Raw genomic sequence first — 24,165 nt, 5'->3', positions numbered from 1 at the left:
AACTAAACAGGATAAATTTGTCTTTTCTAAAATTTCTCAGTATAACACTGCCTTCTGATAAATAGATTCTTATTAGTACCATTTATTATAGCCTTCAAAATCAGGAAGGGATGCTGTACTTTGTCAAATGCTTTTTAGCATCCATTGAGAGTATCATATGATTCTTGTTCTTTCTTTTATTCATGTATTGATCACATTGATTTATTTGTGGATGTTGAACCAACCATGCAGCCCTGGAATAAATCCCACTTGGTCGTGGTGAATAATCCTTTTAATGTCCCGTTGATTCCTATTGGCTTGTATTTTGGTGAGAATTTTCACATCTGTGTTCATCAAGGATATGGGTCTGTAATTCTCTTTTTTGATGGGATCCTTGTCTGGTTTTGGGATCAAGGTGATGCTGGCCTCATAAAATGAGTTTGGAAGTTTTCCTTCCATTTCTATTTTTTGGAACAGTTTCAGGAGAATAGGAATTAATTCTTCTTTAAATGTTTGGTAGAATTCCCCTGGGAAGCCGTCTGGTCCTGGACTTTTGTTTGTTTGGAGATTTTTGATGACTGTTTCAATCTCCTTACTGGTTATGGGTCTGTTCAGGTTTTCTATTTCTTCCTGGTTCAGTTGTGGTAGTTTATATATCTCTAGAAATGTATCCATTTCTTCCAGATTGTCGAATTTGTTGGCGTAGAGTTGCTCACAGTATGTTCTTATAATTGTTTGTATTTCTTTGGTGTTAGTTGTGATCTCTCCTCTTTCATTCATGATTTTATTTATTTGGGTCCTTTCTCTTTTCTTTTTGATAAGTCTGGCCAGGGGTTTATCAATCTTATTAATTCTTTCAAAGAACCAGCTCCTAGTTTCGTTGATTTGTTCTATTGGTTTTTTTTGTTTGTTTTTTTTTTTTTTTGGTTTCTAATTCATTGATTTCTGCTCTGATCTTTATGATTTCTCTTCTCCTGCTAGGTTTAGGCTTTCTTTGTTGTTCTTTCTTCAGCTCCTTTAGGTGTAGGGTTAGGTTGTGTACTTGAGACCTTTCTTGTTTCTTGAGAAAGGCTTGTACCGCTATATATTTTCCTCTCAGGACTGCCTTTGCTGTGTCCCACAGATTTTGAACCGTTGTGTTTTCATTATCACTAGTTTCCATGAATTTTTTCAATTCTTCTTTAATTTCCTGGTTGACCCATTCATTCTTTAGAAGGATGATGTTTAGTCTCCATGTATTTGTGTTCTTTCCAAATTTCCTCTTGTGCTTGAGTTCTAGCTTCAGAGCATTGTGGTCTGAAAATATGCAGGGAATGATCCCAATCTTTTGATACTGGTTGAGACCTGATTTATGACCCAGGATGTGGTCTATTCTGGAGAATGTTCCATGTGCACTAGAGAAGAATGTGTATTCTGTTCCTTTGGGATGAAATGTTCTGAATATATCTGTGATGTCCATCTGGCCCAGTGTGTCATTTAAGGCCTTTATTTCCTTGTTGACCTTTTGCTTGGATGATCTGTCCATTTCAGTGAGGGGAGTGTTAAAGTCCCCTGCTATTATTGTATTATTGTTGATGTGTTTCTTTGATTTTGTTATTAATTGGTTTATGTAGTTGGCTGCTCCCACATTAGGGGCATAGATATTTAAGATTGTTAGATCTTCTTGTTGGATAGACCCTTTGAGTATGATATAGTGTCCTTCCTCATCTCTTATTATAGTCTTTGGCTTAAAATCTAATTGATCTGATACAAGGATTGCCACCCCAGCTTTCTTCTGATGTCCATTAGCATGGTACATTGTTTTCCACCCCCTCACTTTAAATCTGGAGGTGTCTTGGGTCTAAAATGAGTTTCTTGTAGACAGCATATTGATGGGTTTTGTTTTTTTATCTATTCTGATACCCTGTGTCTTTTGATTGGGGCATTTAGCCCATTAACATTCAGGGTAACTATTGAGAGATATGAATTTAGTGCCATTGTATTGCCTGTAAGGTGACTGTTACTGTATATTGTCTCTGTTCCTTTCTAATCTACTACTTTTAGGGTCTCTCTTTGCTTAGAGGACCCCTTTCAATATTTCCTGCAGAGCTGGTTTGGTGTTTGCAAATTCTTTCAGTTTTTGTTTGTCCTGGAAGCTTTTTATCTCTCCTTCTATTTTCAATGATAGCCTAGCTGGATATAGTATTCTTGGCTGCATGTTTTTCTCATTTAGTGCTCTGAATATATCATGCCAGTTCTTTCTGGCCTGCCAGGTCTCTGTGGATAAGTCTGCTGCCAATCTAGTATTTTTACCATTGTATGTTACAGACTTCTTTTCCCGGGCTGCTTTCAGGATTTTCTCTTTGTCACTAAGACTTGTAAATTTTACTGTTAGGTGACAGGGTGTGGACCTACTCTTATTGATTTTGAGGGGGGTTCTCTGTACCTCCTGGATTTTGATGCTTGTTCCCTTTGCCATCAGGGAAATTCTCTACAATAATTCTCTCCGATATACCTTCTGCTCCCCTCTCTCTTTCTTCTTCTTCTGGAATCCCCATTATTCTAATGTTGTTTCGTCTTATGGTGTCACTTATCTCTCGAATTCTCCCCTCGTGGTCCAGTAGCTGTTTGTCCCTCTTTTGCGCAGCTTCTTTATTCTCTGTCATTTGGTCTTCTATATCACTAATTCTTTCTTCTGCCTCATTTATCCTAGCAGTAAAAGCCTCCATTTTTTATTGCACCTCATTAATAGCTTTTTAAATTTCCACTTGGTTAGATTTTAGTTCTTTTATTTCTCCAGAAAGGGCTTTTATTTCTCCAGACAGGGTTTCTCTAATATCTTCCATGCCTTTTTCGAGCCTGGCTAGAACCTTGAGAATTGTCATTCTGAACTCTACATCTGACATATTACCAATGTCTGTATTGATTAGGTCCCTAACCTTCGGTACGGCCTCTTGTTCTTTTTTTTTTGTGGTGAGTTTTTCCGCCTTGTCATTTTGTCCAGATAAGAGTATATGAAGGAGCAAATAAAATACTAAAAGGGTGGCAAAGACCCCAGGAAAATGCGCTTTAACCAAATCAGAAGAGACCCCAAATCGTGGGGGGGGGAGAAAGGGGATAAAAAGAAGTTCAGAAAAAAAAAGTTTAAAAAAGAAAACAAATTAAAAAAATATAAAAAAGAAAAAAAATATATATATATATATTAGACTGTTGACTAGAACAGGGTCACCCACTTAATTTTGGGAGTATTTTGATCTCTTAGAAGAAACTACCTCCCAAAATTTTAAAGAATGTAAAACGTATATAAGGGTAAACACAATGAAGGGATAGAATATGCCTGTAAAGATGAAAACAAAAAAAAAATTTTTTTTTAAAGATTTTATTTATTTATTTGACAGAGAGAGATCACAAGTAGGCAGAGAGGCAGGCAGAGAGAGAGAGAGGGAAGCAGGCTCCCCTCCGAGCAGAGAGCCCGACGCGGGACTCGATCCCAGGACCCTGAGATCATGACCCGAGCCGAAGGCAGCGGCCCACCCACTGAGCCACCCAGGTGCCCCATTTTTTTTAATTTCTAAAAAAGGAGTTGATAAAGTAAGTTGGTTGGGAAAATAAAGAAAAAGAAAGTGGAGAGAATTTGCTCAGGCTGGAGACTAGAACAAGCCCGGAGCTAGACTTAGGTTATATTTTGATCTATTAGAAGAAGTTGTACCCCAAATTTTTTAGAAGAAAAAACCCTATGTGTATACAAAAAATAAAGTAAAATAAAATGAAGGATAAAATATGACTATAATAATGAAGGTTCAAAAAAGATTATTATTTTTTTTATGAAAGGTATTAAGATAGACTACTTAAAAAACGTTAAAAAAGAAAAGGGTAAAAGTTCCAAAAAAATTTAGCAGAAGGAAAAAAAAATTTTTTTTTAATTAAATTAAAAAAAAATTAAATTAACTGCAAGACTAAAGAATCATGGGGAGAAAGCCATGAGTTCCGTGCTTTGTTTTCTCCTCCTCTGGAATTCCGCTGCTCTCCTTGGTAAGTGAACTTGGTCTTGGCTGGATTTCTCGTTGATCTTCTACAGGAGGGGCCTGTTGTAGTGATTCTCAAGTGTCTTTGCCGCAGGCGGAATTGCACCACCCTTGCCAGGGGCCAGGCTAAGTAACCCGCTCGGGTTCACTTTCAGCAGCTTTTGTTCCCTGAACGCTTTCCGTAGAGTTCCGGAGGACGGTAATGAAAATGGCGGCCTCCCAATCTCCGGCCCGGAGGAGCCAAGAGCTCGGGGTCCTACTCCTCAGTGCGCCCTCAGAGAAAAGCACTCAATCACTCCCGTCTCCCCGGCCTCCGGCCGTGCTCCAAGCTCACCCAGCCTGTGACCGGTTCAAGGTAACCCCGAGCTGAGAGCTCACTCCTCGGCTGTCTCTGTAGCCGGCTTCCCCGCTCTAATACCTGCGAGCTCTGCGACACTCAGACACCCCCGATCCCTCCGTGTCCCTGCGGGACCTGGAGCCACGCTGACCCTGCGTGGGCTTCACCCCGGTTTAGCCTCTGGAGCTATGTCCCTCCGTGGAGCAGACTTTTAAAAGTCCTGATTTTGTGCTCCGTTGCTCCACTGCTTGCCAGGAGCCGGCCCCTCCCCCCGCGGTCTATGTTCCCGTTGCTTTGGATTCACTTCTCCGCCAGTCCTACCTTTCAGAAAGTGGTCAATTTTCTGTTTCTAGAATTGCTGTTCTTCTTCTCTTCGATCTCCCGTTCGATTTGTAGGTGTTTGCAATGGATTGATAAGCTATCTAGCTGATCTCCTGCTACCTGATGTGGTCTCAGCCTGCTACTTCTCCACCATCTTGACTCCTCCCCTCCCCAATAAACTTTTACTAAGGCAAGATTCTTCCACAGTCTTGACCCAGACTGTGTCTAGCACTACACCCTTAGGAACTATCCTCTCTAGCCAAATTACTTCTTGCCTTTATTCAAGATGCACCCTCTTCTAACTTGTTATGAAAATTCCAGTTATGAAAACTGTGTTCTTTCAAATAAATGATGAATACTATGAGGGCCAAATTATTTCTTATGCTCTATATCTTTACCTATAAATGTTACTTAATAGTAAGGCCCCAAAAATATTTGTTTCTAAATATTTTCTCATTGTATTTAAGTATATACATGTTTATTATTTTTCATCAACTAATGTACAAATGCATAAAATATCATTACAACAGTTTTAATGAGTAACTATCACTTAGAGGATTTCATATGTCCCCTTTCCTGTTTTATGTTTTTGTGTTTTATGTCTAAAACAAATCATGGGCTGAAAACTCTTGTTTCATTATTTTTATGAGCAACAATAAAAACTCAAAGTCATTAGATCCTTCCAAGATGGCAAAAAGAGAAACACACTTGAACTAGAACCCAGGCAACTTCTCTGCTATATTCCATCTGTCCTGTTAAAACTTCTTTGAGGCTCAGTATTTATTAAAGATTGAATTTATCAATTTCTGGCATTTCTCCTGCTCTAAAATGTTGTTAAATATATAGAAAAAAAGCAAAAGAAAAAACTAAAGATGGATAGATAACTCATAAGAGAGCTTAGGGTTTCATTTGTTTGCACTCTTATTCACTAAAAACAAAACCACCAAATTGCTGATTTTTCAGATATCATAATAAAATCACAAACACAAGGCTCACTGAATTAATGTGTGCAAGCAGACATGCTTATTTGTAGTTAACATCACGTTGCATGCAAAAGCGAAACACAATGGAAATGCATGAAAATTAGTGGGTATGTATGCACAGATTACATTTTTTAGTGCTTTATGAATCATCCACAAATGCTTGGAAGTGAGTGTTAAGTGCTATTATGAAGCCAGATGACAAGATTTTTTTTCCTACCAGTTTTCTCAATTCCCACTTGAATCGCTTTGGCTGGCTCTGTTATGCCTTGGAAATGATGTCAATACAATTCTGAGACTGCTGCTAGGGAGTACAAAACATTATAGGTCCTATATAAACAATGTTGTTGTTTTTTAATCTTTCTTTTTCATTTGACAATTTTTTTTTGGCTCTATTCTATTTCTTTTTTAAGATTAGATGACCAGAGTCTGATAATATTAACCTGCATTATACTCAATAGGACAACCAATCAAAAATAGAAGAATTCAAACTATATTTTTGCTTTACAGATGCCAAATAACTAGTAAGCCTAAGTTCATAAATTGTGTTTCTGATATATAATGCTAATGTAACTCTGAACCTAAACCAGCGTAATTTCCAATAAAAATTCCTTCCTAACCTTAATTTCTTAGAAAAATAAAATTTTAAGTAGCTTTTGATTACCTTGAAGCTGGATATAGAAGTATTTTTTTTTGCACTTTTAAGAGTCTGATTGACCCATTTAATAATAATTTCATCATTTACTTTTTCACCTTCTCCAAGATCTGATAAAACATTCAATGTGTACCTGTAACAGAAAAGATGTATATTTGAGAGTGAAAGGGGAGAGAGAAGGGATGAAATTTGCTCTCACATCATTTATATCAATATTTAGATAAATATTTAAATATTTTGGCTCTAATAAATATTTCTAATGTTAGGTATTTGCACTTAGTCACAGTCCAAAGTTGCAAAGCTCAGTAATCAAAAACAAAAACTATATATGGTGTTTTACAAAAACAACTCCTTACAAAGCAGTTTTTAAGAGGTATTAATAAAAGTGATTATTTCTTTTCAACAAAATATATTATCAATGGTAAATCATTTACAAACATTTTACATTGTATATTTCTTCCATTTGTTATTCTCAAAAACTGCTAAACATTTAGTTCATATGACTTGCTGAAGGAAATAGTATTGCTGTAAACATATCAGCCTTTACCTTCTCATCAGCTGCCATACCAATGCCAGAGTAAGTGTTGACTTCCCTTCATTTAGGTCCTGCCCAGCAATGCCAACCAAGGAGAATTTAGCTGTATTCTTCCCAAGTTCCACTGCATAATTACAGTTTTCAATCTATAAATAATAAGTAAACATTTTGATATAAAAACATGTTTTTAAAAATATATCTCTTGACTACACCAGCTCTGTTCAGTCACTTGAAAAATAATTGAGGATACCTTCAATTTATATGACAGAATATCATTTCATAATAACACTGAAATTAAGGAAATAATTATTATTCCCATTTTATAATTATTCCCATTTTATAGCTGAAGATATCAAAGCACTGAACAGTTAACCTAGACAGAGAAACAACTGGCTAAAAAGTTTTAAGATCTTACTCTTAAAGTCTTGACTGTCCAAGATTACATAGTTTATTCGTGACAAAGCTGTGACTAAACACCTAGGTTTCCTACATTCCATTAATAGAGTTAAAAAATACTGTTTTGTTTAAATTTAAAATTAAGGAGTAAAGAAATTGTTTCATTAAGAATCTAAAACTTCATCTCCCATTTCTCCATCCAGATATTACTCATCTTTCAAAATTTAGCTGTTAACCCTCATTCTTCAACAAAGTCTTATTAACCCTAACTATACCAGCTGATAAAAATCTATCCCTTATTGAACTTCCAACAATGTTTATGTTGTAATGCTTATGTACCACATTCTACTTAGCAATCCATGTACTTTCTTTTGTCAACCACAGGACAGGCTCCTTTAAAAAAAAAATGATTTTATTTATATATTTGTCAGAGAGAGAGAACACCCACAAGCAGGGAGAGTGGCAGGCAGAGAGAGAAACAGGCCCCATATTGAGCAAGGAGACAGATGTGGGATTCAATCCCAGGTCCCTGGGATCATGACCTGAGCCACAGACAGACGCTTAACCAACTGAGTCATGCAGCATCCCTATAGAGCCTCCATTTAAAGGGCAAAACCTATAACATGTACATCTATATCATACTCTTCTCCATCCCCAGACCAGAACCCATCACAGTGCCCTGCCTACAGTAAGAATCTTACAAATGACCACCAAGTAAATTATTTACTTACCTACTTCTTTTTGGGGTTATAAGTCCAGTTAAGTCCTTTCCCTAGCAAATTTTTTGTCTGTTCAGTCTATATAGATGTTTATTATCTCCAGTCTTTTTATCTCGGGTGTGTGTGTGTCCGGTGTGTAAATTCTTAGGTATTAGAATCCTTTTCTCCAGTGAAATTGTAAGCTCTCATAATCTTATGAGTAGTAAAAAGTGCTTACTAAATACTTTTTGGAATAAACATTTAATTAAGCAAAACAGTATAAACAGTGTAACTGTTTTCTTCTGATTTTCTTTCCCAAGTTAGTTATGACCTCATTACAAAACAATTCAATATGAGACACATAGATGCATTTTTTTTCCCCTAAGGAAGTATTTCTAGGAAAGGTGAGAAATGAGCTGACAATAACAGAATTTGCAAAAATAAATGGGTATTGTTCCTTGAAAAAGAAGATCCAAATTTCCAAAAATATGTTTGTTACAAATAAAAATGGTCTTGCTATAGCATCTGCCTGGTTCTCTCAATAAGTTTCATAAAATCTTTAGTAGGTATGCATTTTTCAAAATATAAGGAAACAATATTTTAAAATTCTTTTTCCTAGTAATTATATTATGGATTTAGTTGGCCTATTAAAAATATATGCCATAGAAATGCACAGAATTGAAAAACAACCAAATAGATACCCAATTTATAGAAAATAGCATCAAAGTTCAGATTATGTAACAATGTGAACAGGAGAGAGAAAATCCAGGATATTTTCCACTGACACCTGTTTCAATGGCAGAATTTTCTACCAAATGTAATAATAATCATTTTCATGCAAAATGTGCTTCCATGAAGGGCCGTCTATTTTATAGTTAGTTAGACCAAAATTCCTAAGAGGAATGATGGTGAGAAGGGTGTTCAGGGTTACTAGAGGTCTAAGATGCAGGAACAACCAGCAACAAAAGGGTACCTAGAAATTGATGCTAATATAAGGAAAAAGAGGTGTTCCATTTTTTTGTTAGCATATAATGTATTATTTGCATGAGGGGTACAGGTCTGTGAATCATCAGGCTTACACATTTCACAGCACTCACCATAGCACATACCCTCCCCAATGTCCGTAACTCAGGCACCCTATCCCTTCCCCCCACCTCCCAGGTGTTCATTTTTTTGGCAACAGTTGATTCCAAATTTGGCAAAACTTCTAAGATCTGGAGAGGTACCAAACTAGAGAAAGAATAAAAAACTCAGTTCTAGAGATAAGTCATGTTTATGGTACTACTTAACACTCTAAAAATGGATCTGCTCTCTGAGGATATAAATATAGAAAGTTAAGAGCAATGGGCCAAGAACTGAGCCTTGCAAATTCTAGAGTTGTCAGGCTAAAAAATGAGGACTAGGTAAGAATAAAGGTAAGAATAAACACAAAGGAAGTAAGAAAAAAATTGGAGAATGCAGTTTCATAGAGTTAATGGGAGAAATGATTATCAAGTACTTCAAATGCTTTGGGAAAAGTGAAGTTTAAATCATTTGGAAAATGAGAAAAATTACATGAAAGGATACAGGCTTCCAAGTGAAAAGAAATACTGAAGAAATAATGAAGAAAGACTATTTAAGTGGTGCAGCTTTATGAACTCTACAAATGAAGCAAAGTGATGTGTGCTGATGAATACCCAAAGTCCATAAAATAATCCTCCATGATACTTTGTCATGAAAGTACTGCTTCGTTTTTTAAACATCTTGATTTAGTACAGGCCTTATGTTTCATTCTATAAACAGCTGGTATTTGTTGAAAGGAAGCATTTTACATATGATTCACTTGTGACATCTCATAATTAAGATTCCAGATAAAATGAGTAGTTTAATTTTTGTTTCCCTGTTACATTTTGCATCTGCTTACTCCTAAAGGAACTAGAAAAAGAACATAGCCCATTGTTAGTAGAAGGAAGGAAGGAAAATAATAAAGATCAAAGCAGAAATAAATAAGAGGCTTAAAACATAATAGAAAAGATTAAAAGAAACCAAGAGTCAGTCTTTGAAAAGGAAACAAAATGGATAAACCTTTATCCAGACTCATCAAGAAACAGTCCTTGAGAGTCCCTGAGAGAGGACTCAAATAAAAAAGAGTCCTTGAGAGAAGACTCAAGTAAAATCAGAAATGAAAGAGAAGTAATGACTGTACATCACAGAAAGACAAAGGATTGTAAGAGACTACTACATAAATTATATGCCAACAAATTAGACAACGTAGAAAAAATGGATAAATTCCTAGAAATATACAATCTTCTAAAACTGAATTGGGAAAAAATCTGAACAAACCAGTAAGTAGTAATTAAATTGGATCAGTGATCAAAAATCCCCCAACACTTGAAGTAATGAACACTAGGTGTTGTATGCAACCAGTGAATCACTAAATTGTACCTCTGAAACTAATAATACAGTATATGTTAATTAAATTGCATTTAAATTTAAAAAAATTTTTAAATATCCCAACAAACAAAAGTCCAGGACCAGATGGATTCACAGGTGAATTCTACCAAACATTTAAAGAAAAAAGGAGGGAAAGTAGAAAGGGAGGGAGGGAGGAAGAGTTAATACCTTTTCTTCTCAAACTATTCCAAAAAATAGAAAAAGACAAGAACAAGTGTTGGTAAGGGTGTGGAGAAAAAGGAATGCTTGTGCACTGTTGGTGGGAATGTAAATTGGTGCAGCCACTGTGGAAAACAGTATGGAAGTTCTTCAAAATATTAAAAACACTATACAATCTAGTAATTCCAGTACTGGTATTTACCCAAAGAAGATGGAAACACCAATTCAAAAAGATCCCTGCACTCCTTTGTTTATTGCAACATTATTTACAATAGCCAAGATACAGAAGCAACCCAGTGTCCATTGATAGATGAATGGATAAAGAAGATGTGTGATACACACACACACACACACACACACACACACACACACACACACAATGAAGTATTACTCAGCCATAAAAAAGAATGAGATCTTACCATTTGTGACAATATGGATGGTCTTAGAGGGTATTATGCTGAGAAATAAGTCAGCCAGAGAAGGCAAATACCATATGATTTCACATATATGTGGAATATAAAAAACAAAACAAATGAGCAAAAAAAGAGGCAGAAACAGACCCCTAAATACAGAAAACTGGTGGTTGCAGAGGGGAGGACAGGGGAATGGATAAAATGGATTAAAGACAATAGGAGATACAGGCTTCCAGATTCGAATCACCATCATTCATCTGCCAGATAGTTTCCCACCAACTGTAATCAAGTCACTGCTCTGCTCAAAAATGTTTCCTGGCTTCCCATTACTTCTAGTTTAAAATGCAAGCTCTTTAATCTGACAGTCAGGGTTCTCAACATCCGGCTCCAATTGAAATTTTAGGGTTCATACTTACTTCTTCCTATTGGAATCCTCCGTTATAGCCAACATATTCCCCCCAATTCCCAGAAATGCATTTTATATGTTCCCATCACTATCCCTTTTCCTGATCCTCAGCCTCCTCTCCAGCCTCCATTCTCAAACCCTTATTCAAATACCACCTCCTGCAAGCATGAACCTCTCATGATAAATGCAGACTGTGGCCTCTTCTTCCTTAGAACTCAAAATACTTGCTTCTATAAATGTTGCACTATATTACAGTTGTTTGTACACACATCTAATTTGTTTAGGCTTCTTGAGGACCACTCCATGCCTTGTACTATTTTATATTCTGCATTGCACCGTAGGGATAGTAGGTAATCAGTAAATGTCTGTCAAAAGATATTAACAAATAACCAGTAAAGATTTGGCAAGTTCTGGGGATTATAATACAGGAAAGCAGTTATGATGCACCTCCAAGAAAATTAAGTACAATTTGTTAAAGACAAAAACTGTTACATAAAGCGAACTGTCTTCATCTTTCCAAACATTTATTAAAGCACGTTTATAAAAGGGTTCTTAAGGGGCACCTAGGTGGCTCAGTGGGTTAGGCCACTGCCTTCAGCTCAGGTCATGATCTCAGGGTCCTGGGATTGAGCCCTGCATCAAGCCCCGCATCGGGCTCTCTGCTCAGCAGGGAGTCTGCTTCCCCCTCTCTCTCTGCCTGCCTCTCTGCCTACTTGTGATCTTTCTGTCAAATAAACAAATAAAATCTTTAAAAGGCCTCTTAAGCTTAACACATTTTGGTTTAAATCAGAATCATGGGAACAGCCACACATTACTAGGCTTTACAAAACTCCAAATCCTTGGTTTCATATTAGAACAATAACAACATATCCTTGGTGATTATCTCATTCACCTTCTTCATGTTCCCTCCAAGAGCAGGATAAGGAGGTTTGTTGACCTGGCTCCAGTCGACAGGCACGCGGATCATTTCATAAAGCTGAAAGACCACTAAAGCATCTGCAAGGTCACTAAAACAAGAGGAAAAGATTATGAAGGAGGAGGAATTTTTATTAAGCACAATGGAGGTAGGCTTAGGTCTTCAAAAACCCAACAGGGTCATTTAATGCTTAAAAAATGAAAAGACAAGGGGGCCTGGGTGGCTCAGTGAGTTAAGTGGCCAACTTGTGATTTAGACTCAGGTCATAATTTCATGGGTGATGAGATCAAGCCCCATGTCTGGCTCCATGCTCAGCAGGGAATCTGCTTGAGCTTCTCTCCCTCTGCCCCTCCCCACACTTGCTCACGTGCGTGTGCTCTCTCACTCTCTAAAATAAATAAATCTTAAAAAAACAAAATATCATTTGACTCAGAACTTCTTTTTTTGTTCTTTTCTCGGTTTTTAATTTTAAATTCTAGCTAGGTAACATAAAGTGTAATGTTGGTCTCAGGAGCAGAATTCAGTGGTCAACCCATAATTCTAATCTAGGAATCTCTCCAAAAATTTTAATACAAAAATAATAAGTACAAAGACATTCATTGCCACATTATTCATTAATTTGGAAGCAAATTAAATACCTGGCACTAGGGGGCTGCTGAACAAACTATCCATACCATGGACTCCTGGTCTATAGTAAGAAATAAAGTTTATCTCTATGTACTGACATGAAAAGTTTTACAAGATACATTACATTTTAAAAAGCAAGTGGAAGAACACAGCATACAGTTTACTATATATAAAACTCATTTTCAAAATTGAGAGTATTTTTTTTCCTTTTTTATTTATTTATTTATTTATTTATTTATTTATTTTTTAATTTTAATAAACATATAATGTATTTTTATCCCCAGGGATACAGGTCTGTGAATCGCCAGGTTTACACATTTCACAGCACTCATCATAGCACATAGCACATAGCACATAGCACATAGCACCCTCCTCAATGTCCATTTCCTCACCACCCTCTCCCGTCCCCCCTCCCCCAGCAACCCTCAGTCTGTTTTTGGAGATTGAGTCTTTTATGGTTTGTCTCCCTCCCAATCCCATCTTTTCATTTTTTCTTTGCCTACCTCCCCCCAACCCCCCCACCTTGCATCTCCACTTCCTCATATCAAAGAGATCATATGATAGTTGTCTTTCTCCGATTGACTTATTTCGCTAAGCATGATACCCTCTAGTTCCATCCACGTCGTCGCAAATGGCAAGATTTCATGTCTTTTGATGGCTGCATAGTATTCCATTGTTTATATATACCATATCTTCTTTATCCATTCATCTGTTGATGGACATCTAGGCTCTTTCCACAGTTTGGCTATTGTGGACATTGCTGCTATGAACATTCGGGTGCACGTGCCCCTTCGGAGCACCACGTTTGTATCTTTAGGATATATACCCAGTAGTGTAATTGCTGGGTCATAGGGTAGCTCTATTTTCAGTTTTCTGAGGAACCTCCACACTGTTTTCCAGAGTGGTTGCACCAGCTTGCATTCCCACCAGCAGTGTAGGAGGGTTCCCCTCTCTCCGCATCCTCGCCAGCATCTGTCATTTCTTGACTTGTTAATCTTAGCCATTCTGACTGGTGTGAGGTGGTATCTCATTGTGGTTTTGATTTGTATTTCCCTGATGCCGAGTGATGTGGAGCATTTTTTCATGTGTCTGTTGGCCATCTGGATGTCTTCTTTGCAGAAATGTCTGTTCATGTCCTCTGCCCATTTCTTGACTGGATTATTTGTTCTTTGGGTATTGAGTTTGATAAGCTCTTTATAGATTTTGGATACTAGCCCTTTATCTGATATGTCGTTTGCAAATATCTTCTCCCATTCTGTCAGTTGTCTTTTGGTTTTTTTAACTGTTTCCTTTGCTGTGCAAAAGCTTTTGATCTTGATGAAATCCCAATAGTTCATTTTTGCCCTGCTTCTGTTGCCTTTGGCGATGTTCCTAGGAAGAAGTTGCTGGAGTTGAGGTCAAAGAGGTTGCTGCCTGCATTCTCCTCAAGGGTTTTGATAGATTCCTTTCTCACATTGAGGTCCTTCATCCATTTTGAGTCTATTTTTGTGTGTGGTGTAAGGAAATAGTCCAATTTGATTTTTCTGCATGTGGCTGTCCAATTTTCCCAGCACCATTTGTTGAACAGGCTGTCTTTTTTCCATTGGATATTCTTTCCTGCTTTGTCGAGGATTAGTTGACCATAGAGTTGAGGGTCTATTTCTGGGCTCTCTATTCTGTTCCATTGATCTATATGTCTGTTTTTGTGCCAGTACCATACTGTCTTGATGATGACAGCTTTGTAATAGAGCTTGAAGTCTGGAATTGTGATGCCACTGACTTTGGCTTTTTCAATGTTCCTTTGGCTATTCGAGGTCTTTTCTGGTTCCATATAAATTTTAGGATTATTTGTTCTATTTCTTTTAAAAAAATGGATGGGATTTTGATAGGGATTGCATTAAATGTGTAGATTGCTTTAGGTAGAATAGACATTTTCACAATATTTGTTCTTCCAATCCAGGAGCATGGAATATTTTTCCATTTCTTTGTGTCTTCCTCAATTTCTTTCATGAGTACTTTATAGTTTTCTGAGTGTAGATTCTTTGCCTCTTTGGTTAGATTTATTCCTAGGTATCTTATGGTTTTGGGTGCAATTGTAAATGGGACTGACTCCTCAATTTCTCTTTCTTCTGTCTTGTTGTTAGTGTAAAGAAATGTGACTGATTTCTGTGCATTGACTTTATATCCTGACACTTTACTGAATTCCTATATAAGTTCTAGCAATTTTGGAGTGGAGCCTTTTGGGTTTTCCACATATAGTATCATATCATCTGCAAAGAGTGATAGTTTGACTTCTTCTTTGCCAATTTGGATGCCTTTAATTTCTTTTTGTTGTCTGATTGCTGAGGCTAGGACTTCTAGTACTATGTTGAACAGCAGTGGTGATAACAGACATCCCTGCCGTGTTCCTGACCTTCACGGAAAAGCTTTCAGTTTTTCTCCATTGAGAATGATATTTGCGGTGGGTTTTTCACAGATGGCTTTGATAATATTGAGGTATGTGCCTTCTATCCCTACACTTTGAAGAGTTTTAATCAGGAAGGGATGCTGCACTTTGTCAAATGCTTTTTCAGCATCTATTGAGAGTATCATATGGTTCTTACTCTTTCTTTCATTAATGTATTGTATCACATTGATGGATTTGGGGATGTTGAACCAAACTTGCAGCCCTGGAATAAATCCCACTTGGTCGTGGTGAATAATCCTTTTAATGTACTGTTGGATCCTATTGGCCAGTATTTTGGTGAGAATTTTCGCATCTGTGTTCATCAAGGATATGGGTCTGTAATTCTCTTTTTTGGTGGGATCCTTGTCTGGTTTTGGGATCAAGGTGATGCTGGCCTCATAGAATGAGTTTGGAAGTTTTCCTTCCATTTCTATTTTTTGGAACAGTTTCAGGAGAATAGGAATTAATTCTTCTTTAAATGTTTGGTAGAATTCCCCTGGGAAGCCGTCTGGTCCTGGACTTTTGTTTGTTTGGAGATTTTTGATGACTGTTTCAATCTCCTTACTGGTTATGGGTCTGTTCAGGTTATCTATTTCTTCCTGGTTCAGTTGTGGTAGTTTATATATCTCTAGAAATGTATCCATTTCTTCCAGATTGTCGAATTTGTTGGCGTAGAGTTGCTCACAGTATGTTCTTATAATTGTTTGTATTTCTTTGGTGTTGGTTGTGATCTCTCCTCTTTCATTCATGATTTTATTTATTTGCGTCCTTTCTCTTTTCTTTTTGATAAGTCTGGCCAGGGGTTTGTCAATCTTATTAATTCTTTCAAAAAACCAGCTCCTAGTTTTGTTGATTTGTTCTATTGTTTTTTTAGTTTCTATTTCATTGATTTCTGCTATGAACTTTATGATTTCTCTTCTCCTGCTGGGTTTAGGCTTTCTTTGTTGTTCTTTCTTCAGCTCCTTTAGGTGTAGGGTTAGGTTGTGTACTTGAGACCTTTCTTGTTTCTTGAGAAAGGCTTGTACCGCTATATATTTTCCTCTCAGGACTGTCTTTGCTGTGTCCCACAGATTTTGAACCGTTGTGTTTTCATTATCATTTGTTTCCATGAATTTTTTCAATTCTTCTTTAATTTCCTGGTTGACCCATTCATTCTTTAGAAGGATGCTGTTTAGTCTCCATGTATTTGCGTTCTTTCCAAATTTCCTCTTGTGATTGAGTTCTAGCTTCAGAGCATTGTGGTCTGAAAATATGCAGGGAATGATCCCAATCTTTTGATACCGGTTGAGACCTGATTTATGACCCAGGATGTGGTCTATTCTGGAGAATGTTCCATGTGCACTAGAGAAGAATGTATATTCTGTTGCTTTTGGATGGAATGTTCTGAATATATCTGTGATGTCCATCTGGTCCAGTGTGTCATTTAAGGCCTTTATTTCCTTGTTGATCTTTTGCTTAGATGATCTGTAAATTTCAGTGAGGGGAGTATTAAAGTCCCCTGCTATTATTGTATTACTGTCGATGTATTTCTTTGATTTTGTTATTAATTGGTTTATATAGTTGGCTGCTCCCATGTTAGGGGCATAGATATTTAAGATTGTTAGGTCTTCTTGTTGGACAGACCCTTTGAGTATGATATAGTGTCCTTCCTCATCTCTTATTATAGTCTTTGGCTTAAAATCTAATTGATCTGATACAAGGATTGCCACCCCAGCTTTCTTCTGATGTCCATTAGCATGGTACATTGTTTTCCACCCCCTCACTTTAAATCTGGAGGTGTCTTCGGATCTAAAATGAGTTTCTTGTAGGCAGCATATTGATGGGTTTTGTTTTTTTATCTATTCTGATACCCTGTGTCTTTTGATTGGGGCATTTAGCCCATTAACGTTCAGGGTAACTATTGAGAGATATGAATTTAGTGCCATTGTATTGCCTGTAAAGTGACTGTTACTGTATATTGTCTCTGTTTCTTTCTAATCTACTACTTTTAGGGTCTCTCTTTGCTTAGAGGACCCCTTTCAATATTTCCTGCAGAGCTGGTTTGGTGTTTGCAAATTCTTTCAGTTTTTGTTTGTCCTGGAAGCTCTTTATCTCTCCTTCTATTTTCAATGATAGCCTAGCCAGACATAGTATTCTTGGCTGCATGTTTTTCTCGTTTAGTGCTCTGAATATATCATGCCAGTTCTTTCTGGCCTGCCAGGTCTCTGTGGATAGGTCTGCTGCCAATCTAATGTTTTTACCCTTGTATGTTACAGACTTCTTTTCCCGGGCTGCTTTCAGGATTTTCTCTTTGTCGCTAAGACTTGTAAATTTTACTATCAGGTGACGAGGTGTGGACCTATTTTTATTGATTTTGAGGGGCGTTCTTAGCATCTCCTGGATTTTGATGTTTATTCCCTTTGCCATATTAGGGAAAGTCTCTCCAATAATTGTCTCCAATATACCTTCTGCTCCCCTCTCTCTTTCTTCTTCTTCTGGAATCCCAATTATTCTAATGTTGTGTCGTCTTATGGTGTCGCTTATCTCTCGAATTCTCTCCTCGTGGTCCAGTATTTGTTTGTCTCTCTTTTGCTCAGCTTCTTTATTCTCTGTCATTTGGTCTTCTATGTCACTAATTCTTTCTTCTGCCTCATTTATCCTAGCAGTGAGAGTTTCCATTTTTGATTGCACCTCATTAATAGCTTTTTTGATTTCCACTTGGTTAGATTTTAGTTCTTTTATTTCTCCAGAAAGGGCTTTTATCTCTCCAGAGAGGGTTTCTCTAATATCTTCTATGCCTTTTTCAAGCCCGGCTAGAACCTTGAGAATTGTCATTCTGAACTCTAGATCTGTCATGTTACCAATGTCCGTATTGATTAGGTCTCCAGCCTTCGGTACGGCCTCTTGTTCTTTTTTTTGAGGTGAGTCTTTCCGCCTTGTCATTTTGTCCAGATAAGATTTGCTTTCTCCTGCTGTGGAATTCCACTGTTCTTGGTGAGTGAAGTTGGTGGTGGATGGGTTTCTTGTTGATCTTCTGGGGGAGGGTCCTGTTGTAGTGATTCTCAAGTGTCTTTGCCGCAGGTGGAATTGCACCGCCCTTGCCAGGGGCCGGGCTAAGTAATCTGCTTGGGTTTGCTTTCGGGAGCTTTTGTTCCCTGAGCGCTTTCCGTAGAGTTCCGGAGGACGGGAATGAAGATGGCGGCCTCCCAATCTCTCGGCCCGGAGGAGCCGAGAGCTTGGGGTTCCGCTCCTCAGTGTGCCCTCAGAGAAAAGCGCCCAACCGCCCCGCCTCCCTGGCCTGCGGTCGCGCCTTGAGGAAAGCAGTCAATTTCTGGAACCTGGAGAAAAGCGCACGGTCGCTTCCATCTCCGTGGCCTCCGGCCGCGCTCCGAGCCCACCCAGCCTGCGACTGGCACAAGGTAACCCCGGGCTGAGAGCTCGCTCCTCGGCTTTGTCGCTGTAGCCAGCTTCCCTGCTCTAATACCTGCAAGCTCTGTGGCACTCAGACACCCCCAGTCCTTCTGTGACCCCTCGGGACCTGATGTTATGCTGATCCCGCCTGGGTTTCCCTCCCGGTTTAGCCTCTGGAGCGATGTCTCCCAGTAGAGCAGTCTTTTAAAAGCCCCGATTTTGTGCTCCGTTGCTCCGCCGCTTGCCGGGAGCCAGCCCCTCCACCCGGGGTCTATCTTCCCGTCGCTTTGGATTCACTTCTCCGCAGGTCCTACCTTTCAGAAAGTGATCGATTTTGTGTTTCTAGAATTGTTGCTCTTTTCTTCGATTTCCCGTTGGATTTGTAGGTGTTCACAATGGTTAGATAAGCTATCTAGCTGATCTGCTACCCGATGTTGTCTCAGCCTGCTACTTCTCCGCCATCTTGACTCCTCCCCCCAAAATTGAGAGTATTTAAATAACTATATGTGCGATGGACTGTTAATAGCAATACCTCTGGGTAGGAAAAAAGGATTATGGGAGATGTAAGGGAAGTATTATCATGTTTTAATTCATTCTACATACTCACATATTTCCTGAAACTTGTTCAGTGAGAATATGTTCATGTATTACTTATGTATTATGATTTTTAGAACTTTTTAAAATATACAAAATCACAATAGCTACAAAGGAGGCAGCTGTTCATGTTAAATAATGAGGATTAAGAGGAAGGAATTTTTGAGCAAGCAGGCGTTACTGAAGTAAGAATAGTTCTACTTTGGATTCAGAAAAACACATTCTTCTGAGATGCTCAAAGTATATCCATTGAGTCTGTTTTCAATTCTGTATGCTAAGGACATTAAGCAACAGCAATTGTTTTTTTAAATTGTTGGCTCTATGATGTATTATGTCGCTTTTCTCTCTCAACAGCTTGTTCATCAAGTTATTTTGCTAAGATTCATATGAAAGTTACTTTGCAACTCTGGACATACACCCTATGGCAATGAAGGGGACTGGACCCTGTGCTGAGTGATGGAAAGATAACATCTATTATGCAGGCAATTAAGAGCTGACTTGGTTATGTATAAAAGCACATGGAGAGTTTTATATAAAAAAATTACTAAAGGATTTGTATTTTTTCTTTTTTATTTTAAGTGAATTCACTCTTACTTCTATTTGGTGAGGTATTATTCATGTTTTGCAAATAGGAAAACTGAAGCCCAGAAAGTTGAAATGATTTCCAGAGAATTCAAGATGTATTCCTGAACCAACCAGTCACAGAAAAATTCTAGGACTAACAGTTCTTCAAATATATTAAATAACTTGTATGGGGAAAGAATTTTCACTTAAAATCAATCTAAATTATGCTAATGCTTTGGTTTGCTTTAGATTTGGTGTACTGCAGGAGAGGAGTTAAAATAACTTAGGGTTTAGGAATATGATCCAGACACAAATTCATGGACACATGGTTCTGGTACCAACTAGACCTCTGGCTACTACTTTTCTATATATGGCAGTTCTCTTGAGGATTATGTTAACTTTTGAGAATTTTCTGAATTCTCTTTTCCAAAATAGAATTAAATGTGCCTAGAAGTCCTATGCTAGCACTTCAGGACTTTGACTAAAAAATGTTGTCAATTCTCTCCTCCACTGTCAACCAGGGAGAACTCTAGTGATCATGACATTTATGAGAAAGTTACCATGGTTCTCACTCAACAAATCTTAGTCCCCTAGTATTAAATTTACTTTGTAATTTAAAAAGAAAATTTACTTTGAAAATTACATGCTTGTGTAAAAAAAAAAAGCAAGTATACTTAAGTCACTAAGATTAAAAATAAGTCTTCTCACAACTCTCCATCCTACTAATCAGGGTGCATACAGTTTGGTATTCATCCCTCCAGGTTCTTAAAAACTTCATATACAAATGTGTGTACACTCAATTTTTCTGCAAGATAAGAAAGAAGTTTAATCCCAACATTTTCTTATGCTATAAATGCTTGTATTAAGAAAAGTTCAAATAAACAACTTACCATTACACTACAGGGAACTAGAAAAAGAAGAAACTCTTCCAAAATTTAGTAGAGGAAAGAAAAATAAAGATCAGAAATAAATAGAGGCCAGAATAAACAATAACATAACACTGAGTGTGATGACCAGTTTTTCCAAAACAAATAAACAAACAATATTAGCAATGCTTTGTATACACTCAATTTTAAAATAAAAATGGAATCATACTAGACTTATTCTTCTTCTTTTTAAAAAAGATTTCTTTATTTTAGAGAGGGGGGTGCAGGAATGGGGGTGACAGAGGGAGAGAGAATCTTAAGCAGACTCCCCGCTCAGTGTGGAGACCCACACAGAGCCCGATCTCACAACCCCAAAATAACAACCCCTGAGATCACAACCTGAGCTGAAAGCAAGAGCCAGGCACTTCACTGACTGTACTACCCAGATGTCCCTGACATATTATTCTTTTCTCTCAAATATGTATTATAGACATTCTTTCACACTATTCTATAAATATCTTATCCCTCTCCTCATCATCTATCTGTACCCCCAGTATCTGATTCCTTTACTGCCTTCCTACTATAGTAAGAGTTGTAGTCTAAATGATATTTATCTCTGTCATCTAGCTGGAATTTACACACTTTTAAAGGATTCATCAAATATTAGTCCATTACATCAAAGCCAGTTACCATAAGGTAGTACTGGTTTTAGATTTTTTTTTTTAATATTTTATTTATTTGAGAGAGAGAGAAAGAGAGAGCATGAGAGGGGAGAAGGTCAGAGGGAGAAGCAGACTCCCCAAGGAGCTGGGAGCCCAATGCGGGACTTGATCCTGGGACTCCGGATCATGACCTGAGCCGAAGGCAGTCGTTTAACCAACTGAGCCACCCAGGAGCCCTGGTTTTAGATTTTTTTTTAATTTTTTAATTTTTTAAAATATTTTATTTATGTAAGAGAGAATGAGCACAAGTCAGAGGGAGACGGAGAGGGAGAAGCAGACTCCCCACTGAACAGGGAGTCTGAAGCAGGGCTCGATCCCATGACCTTGAGATCATGACCTGAGCCAAAGGCAGATGCTTAATGACTAAGCCACCCTGGTGCTCTAGTTTTAGATTTTTAATAAGACTTTGAATATACACCAAGAAGCAGAAATTACTATATCATAAATCTTCAATTAGCCAGTGAATTGGTCTTTTGTGGCATCAGACTTAAGTTCAATATTTAAATAATAATTTAGTTATTGTTCATTAAGGAGTTTCCTTGGTGTGTAAATTATTAATATATAATTTTGCAAAAGTTGAGTTCTTTTCCATTTTTAAAGGCAGGCTGGTAGCTATAAATATCTGCAACAAATTACAGAAAAGTGAGGTAGATTTTGGCACAAATAGGAAGTGTGAATTATAATTCAAAATACTGATTATAATGAAAAGAACAATTTATAAAATATTACTATTCTATTCTGCTAATTTTTTACTTTTCTGATCAATAATTATAAAATAGTAAGATAGATTATCTTTACCAAATTGGTCATTTACATATCAAAAACTATAACTACTATCATATTCTGATCTTTTTAAGTAATACCGTACTTTTCTTTAAAAATCCATTGTATTGTCAATCTCCAGGATTCTGAAATTCTAAATGTTGGCTAAAATTCCTGTGATTTTTAGAAAATGTACTAATGTAAACGTACCTAAGGTGTGAAACTAGAAAAGTTGGACTCTGTCCATAAAACTAAAACACAATAAAGTATTTACCTGTACAAATGATTAATGTATGGGTTGACCCCCAAGGAATTCATCCAGTTCCGAAATGTTCTCTCTTCCTTGCTCTCTCCTAGAGTAGACACAAGTTCATACTGATGATTCAGGACAAAATGCAGTAAGAAATATATTTTAAACCATCCTGGCAGGTGTAAACCAGTAAACCAGCCAGACATACTTTTCAGTGGTTTCTGTGATACTACCATCTTTTGGGGGGAAAATAAGTCTTATTGCCAAAGTCCCTTCCCCGCCCCACCTATATAGGCCTCCATTTGCTCTAAAGTTCTCTATCTAGAGTCCTTTCTTTGATGTCTGTGAACTACTGAGTCATGGGTTTCTCTGTCCAGAAAGTGACAGAGAAACTTATATGGTCATATCTGTAGTTGTGATTACATGCAAAATGGACTGGCTAAAAATTAAAACTCTTTTAGTATTCAGGGTAATATCAGCACAGTAAACACAAAAGAAAAGCTGTGCTTTTCCCAATGCAGTGTTTCTAAATTTGTACAGGTTTTTATTTTACACAGGGAAGTTTCTGGTCACACAAACTAACATTTTAATTATACCAAACAGCAATGAAGGGGAGAGGGGATTACAGGTAATGTAAGAATAGGCAATGAAGGGATATAACTATTTTACAGGTTTCATGAGTTATTTTAGATTGATGTAGCCCCCACACAGGGTGCTGAGAGAAAGACATCTAATCCTAGTAAGTCCCTAGACCTCAGAGATCACCTCAGTTAGAAACTCCTTGCAGGCATTATTATTTAACCTGTGATTACCTAACCTCCCTGAGCATTCCCTTCGTAGCAGTGCTTACACCATCTGTAAGAAAAACGTGGGCTATCATGTACCACAAAGTAGCAGAGAGCAAGATATACTCTCCTTGCCATGTCTGCCTTCTGTTCATCCCCTAGACTGCAAATAATCCCAAGTGACTATCTGTAGTATTATCTGTTTTCAGCAAAGGAAGGGAGCAATGGAATGTCCTAACTTACACCTCATCACCAGACTTGCGAAAAACATTTTGTAAACAAACATTTACACCTGTCATCACTTCTAAACTATAGGCAAGTTCAGGTCACTCTCTAGACTTTGACTCATGTGGGATTCCCAGAACAAGGATGCATCTAAATCTATAACCATCTGAGCTCCAGAGACCCATTCCTATGGAGCCTCCCCTGCAATCATCTTCAGAGTAAGGGCCACAGGTAAAATAATCCTGCACACTCAGAAGAGAAACCAAACCTTGTAAAATATAAAGGATTCTGGGTTTTGTGACGCTGTTCAGGAAATAATCTGTCCACTATAATTTCGTTTGATTTTCTATGCTACTACTTAATGGTGTTCCCAGAATCTACTTTAATTATTGATCTATTAAACTGTGTAGCCATATAATTTAAATTCCATCCCCTCGGGCCTGTATAAAAGGTAACTGACCAGTCTGCTGTATCTGCCACTATCACTTTATGATGAATGACCTATTTGAAAACCCTTTAAGAAAGAACCAAGTTAAACTAAATATTACTAGAAATCATGCTTGCTCTTTGTAGGAGTTATTAAACAAGTACAAATTGTATATAACTTTCCCCAAAGCAACATAAATATAAGCATACTATCATCAACAGTTTGATGCATGTGACTTGGATTTACCTTTGAGCTGCTTCTTTATTACAGTCTGTAATAGATTTTTCTCTAGTAAT

At 37.4% G+C, this 24,165-nt stretch overlaps 1 protein-coding gene across 1 annotated transcript in view; it reads right to left on the bottom strand.

The window, feature by feature from the left end:
- The window catches only part of PLS1 (plastin 1), a 73,867-nt gene that overhangs the window by 5,423 nt on the left and 44,279 nt on the right, over positions 1-24,165 (bottom strand). Inside the window, exons 11-14 of the mRNA XM_080822659.1 lie at positions 22,457-22,535; positions 12,209-12,323; positions 6,824-6,957; positions 6,286-6,409 (exon numbers count right to left, since the gene is read on the bottom strand). Coding sequence (XP_080678785.1) covers positions 6,286-6,409; positions 6,824-6,957; positions 12,209-12,323; positions 22,457-22,535 — 452 coding nt within the window. The remainder of the gene's footprint in view (positions 1-6,285; positions 6,410-6,823; positions 6,958-12,208; positions 12,324-22,456; positions 22,536-24,165) is intronic.

Source organism: Martes martes (genome assembly GCF_963455335.1).
Source record: "Martes martes genome assembly, chromosome: 1".
Lineage (NCBI taxonomy): Eukaryota > Metazoa > Chordata > Mammalia > Carnivora > Mustelidae > Martes > Martes martes.
This window is presented reverse-complemented; position numbering and strand designations above follow the sequence as displayed.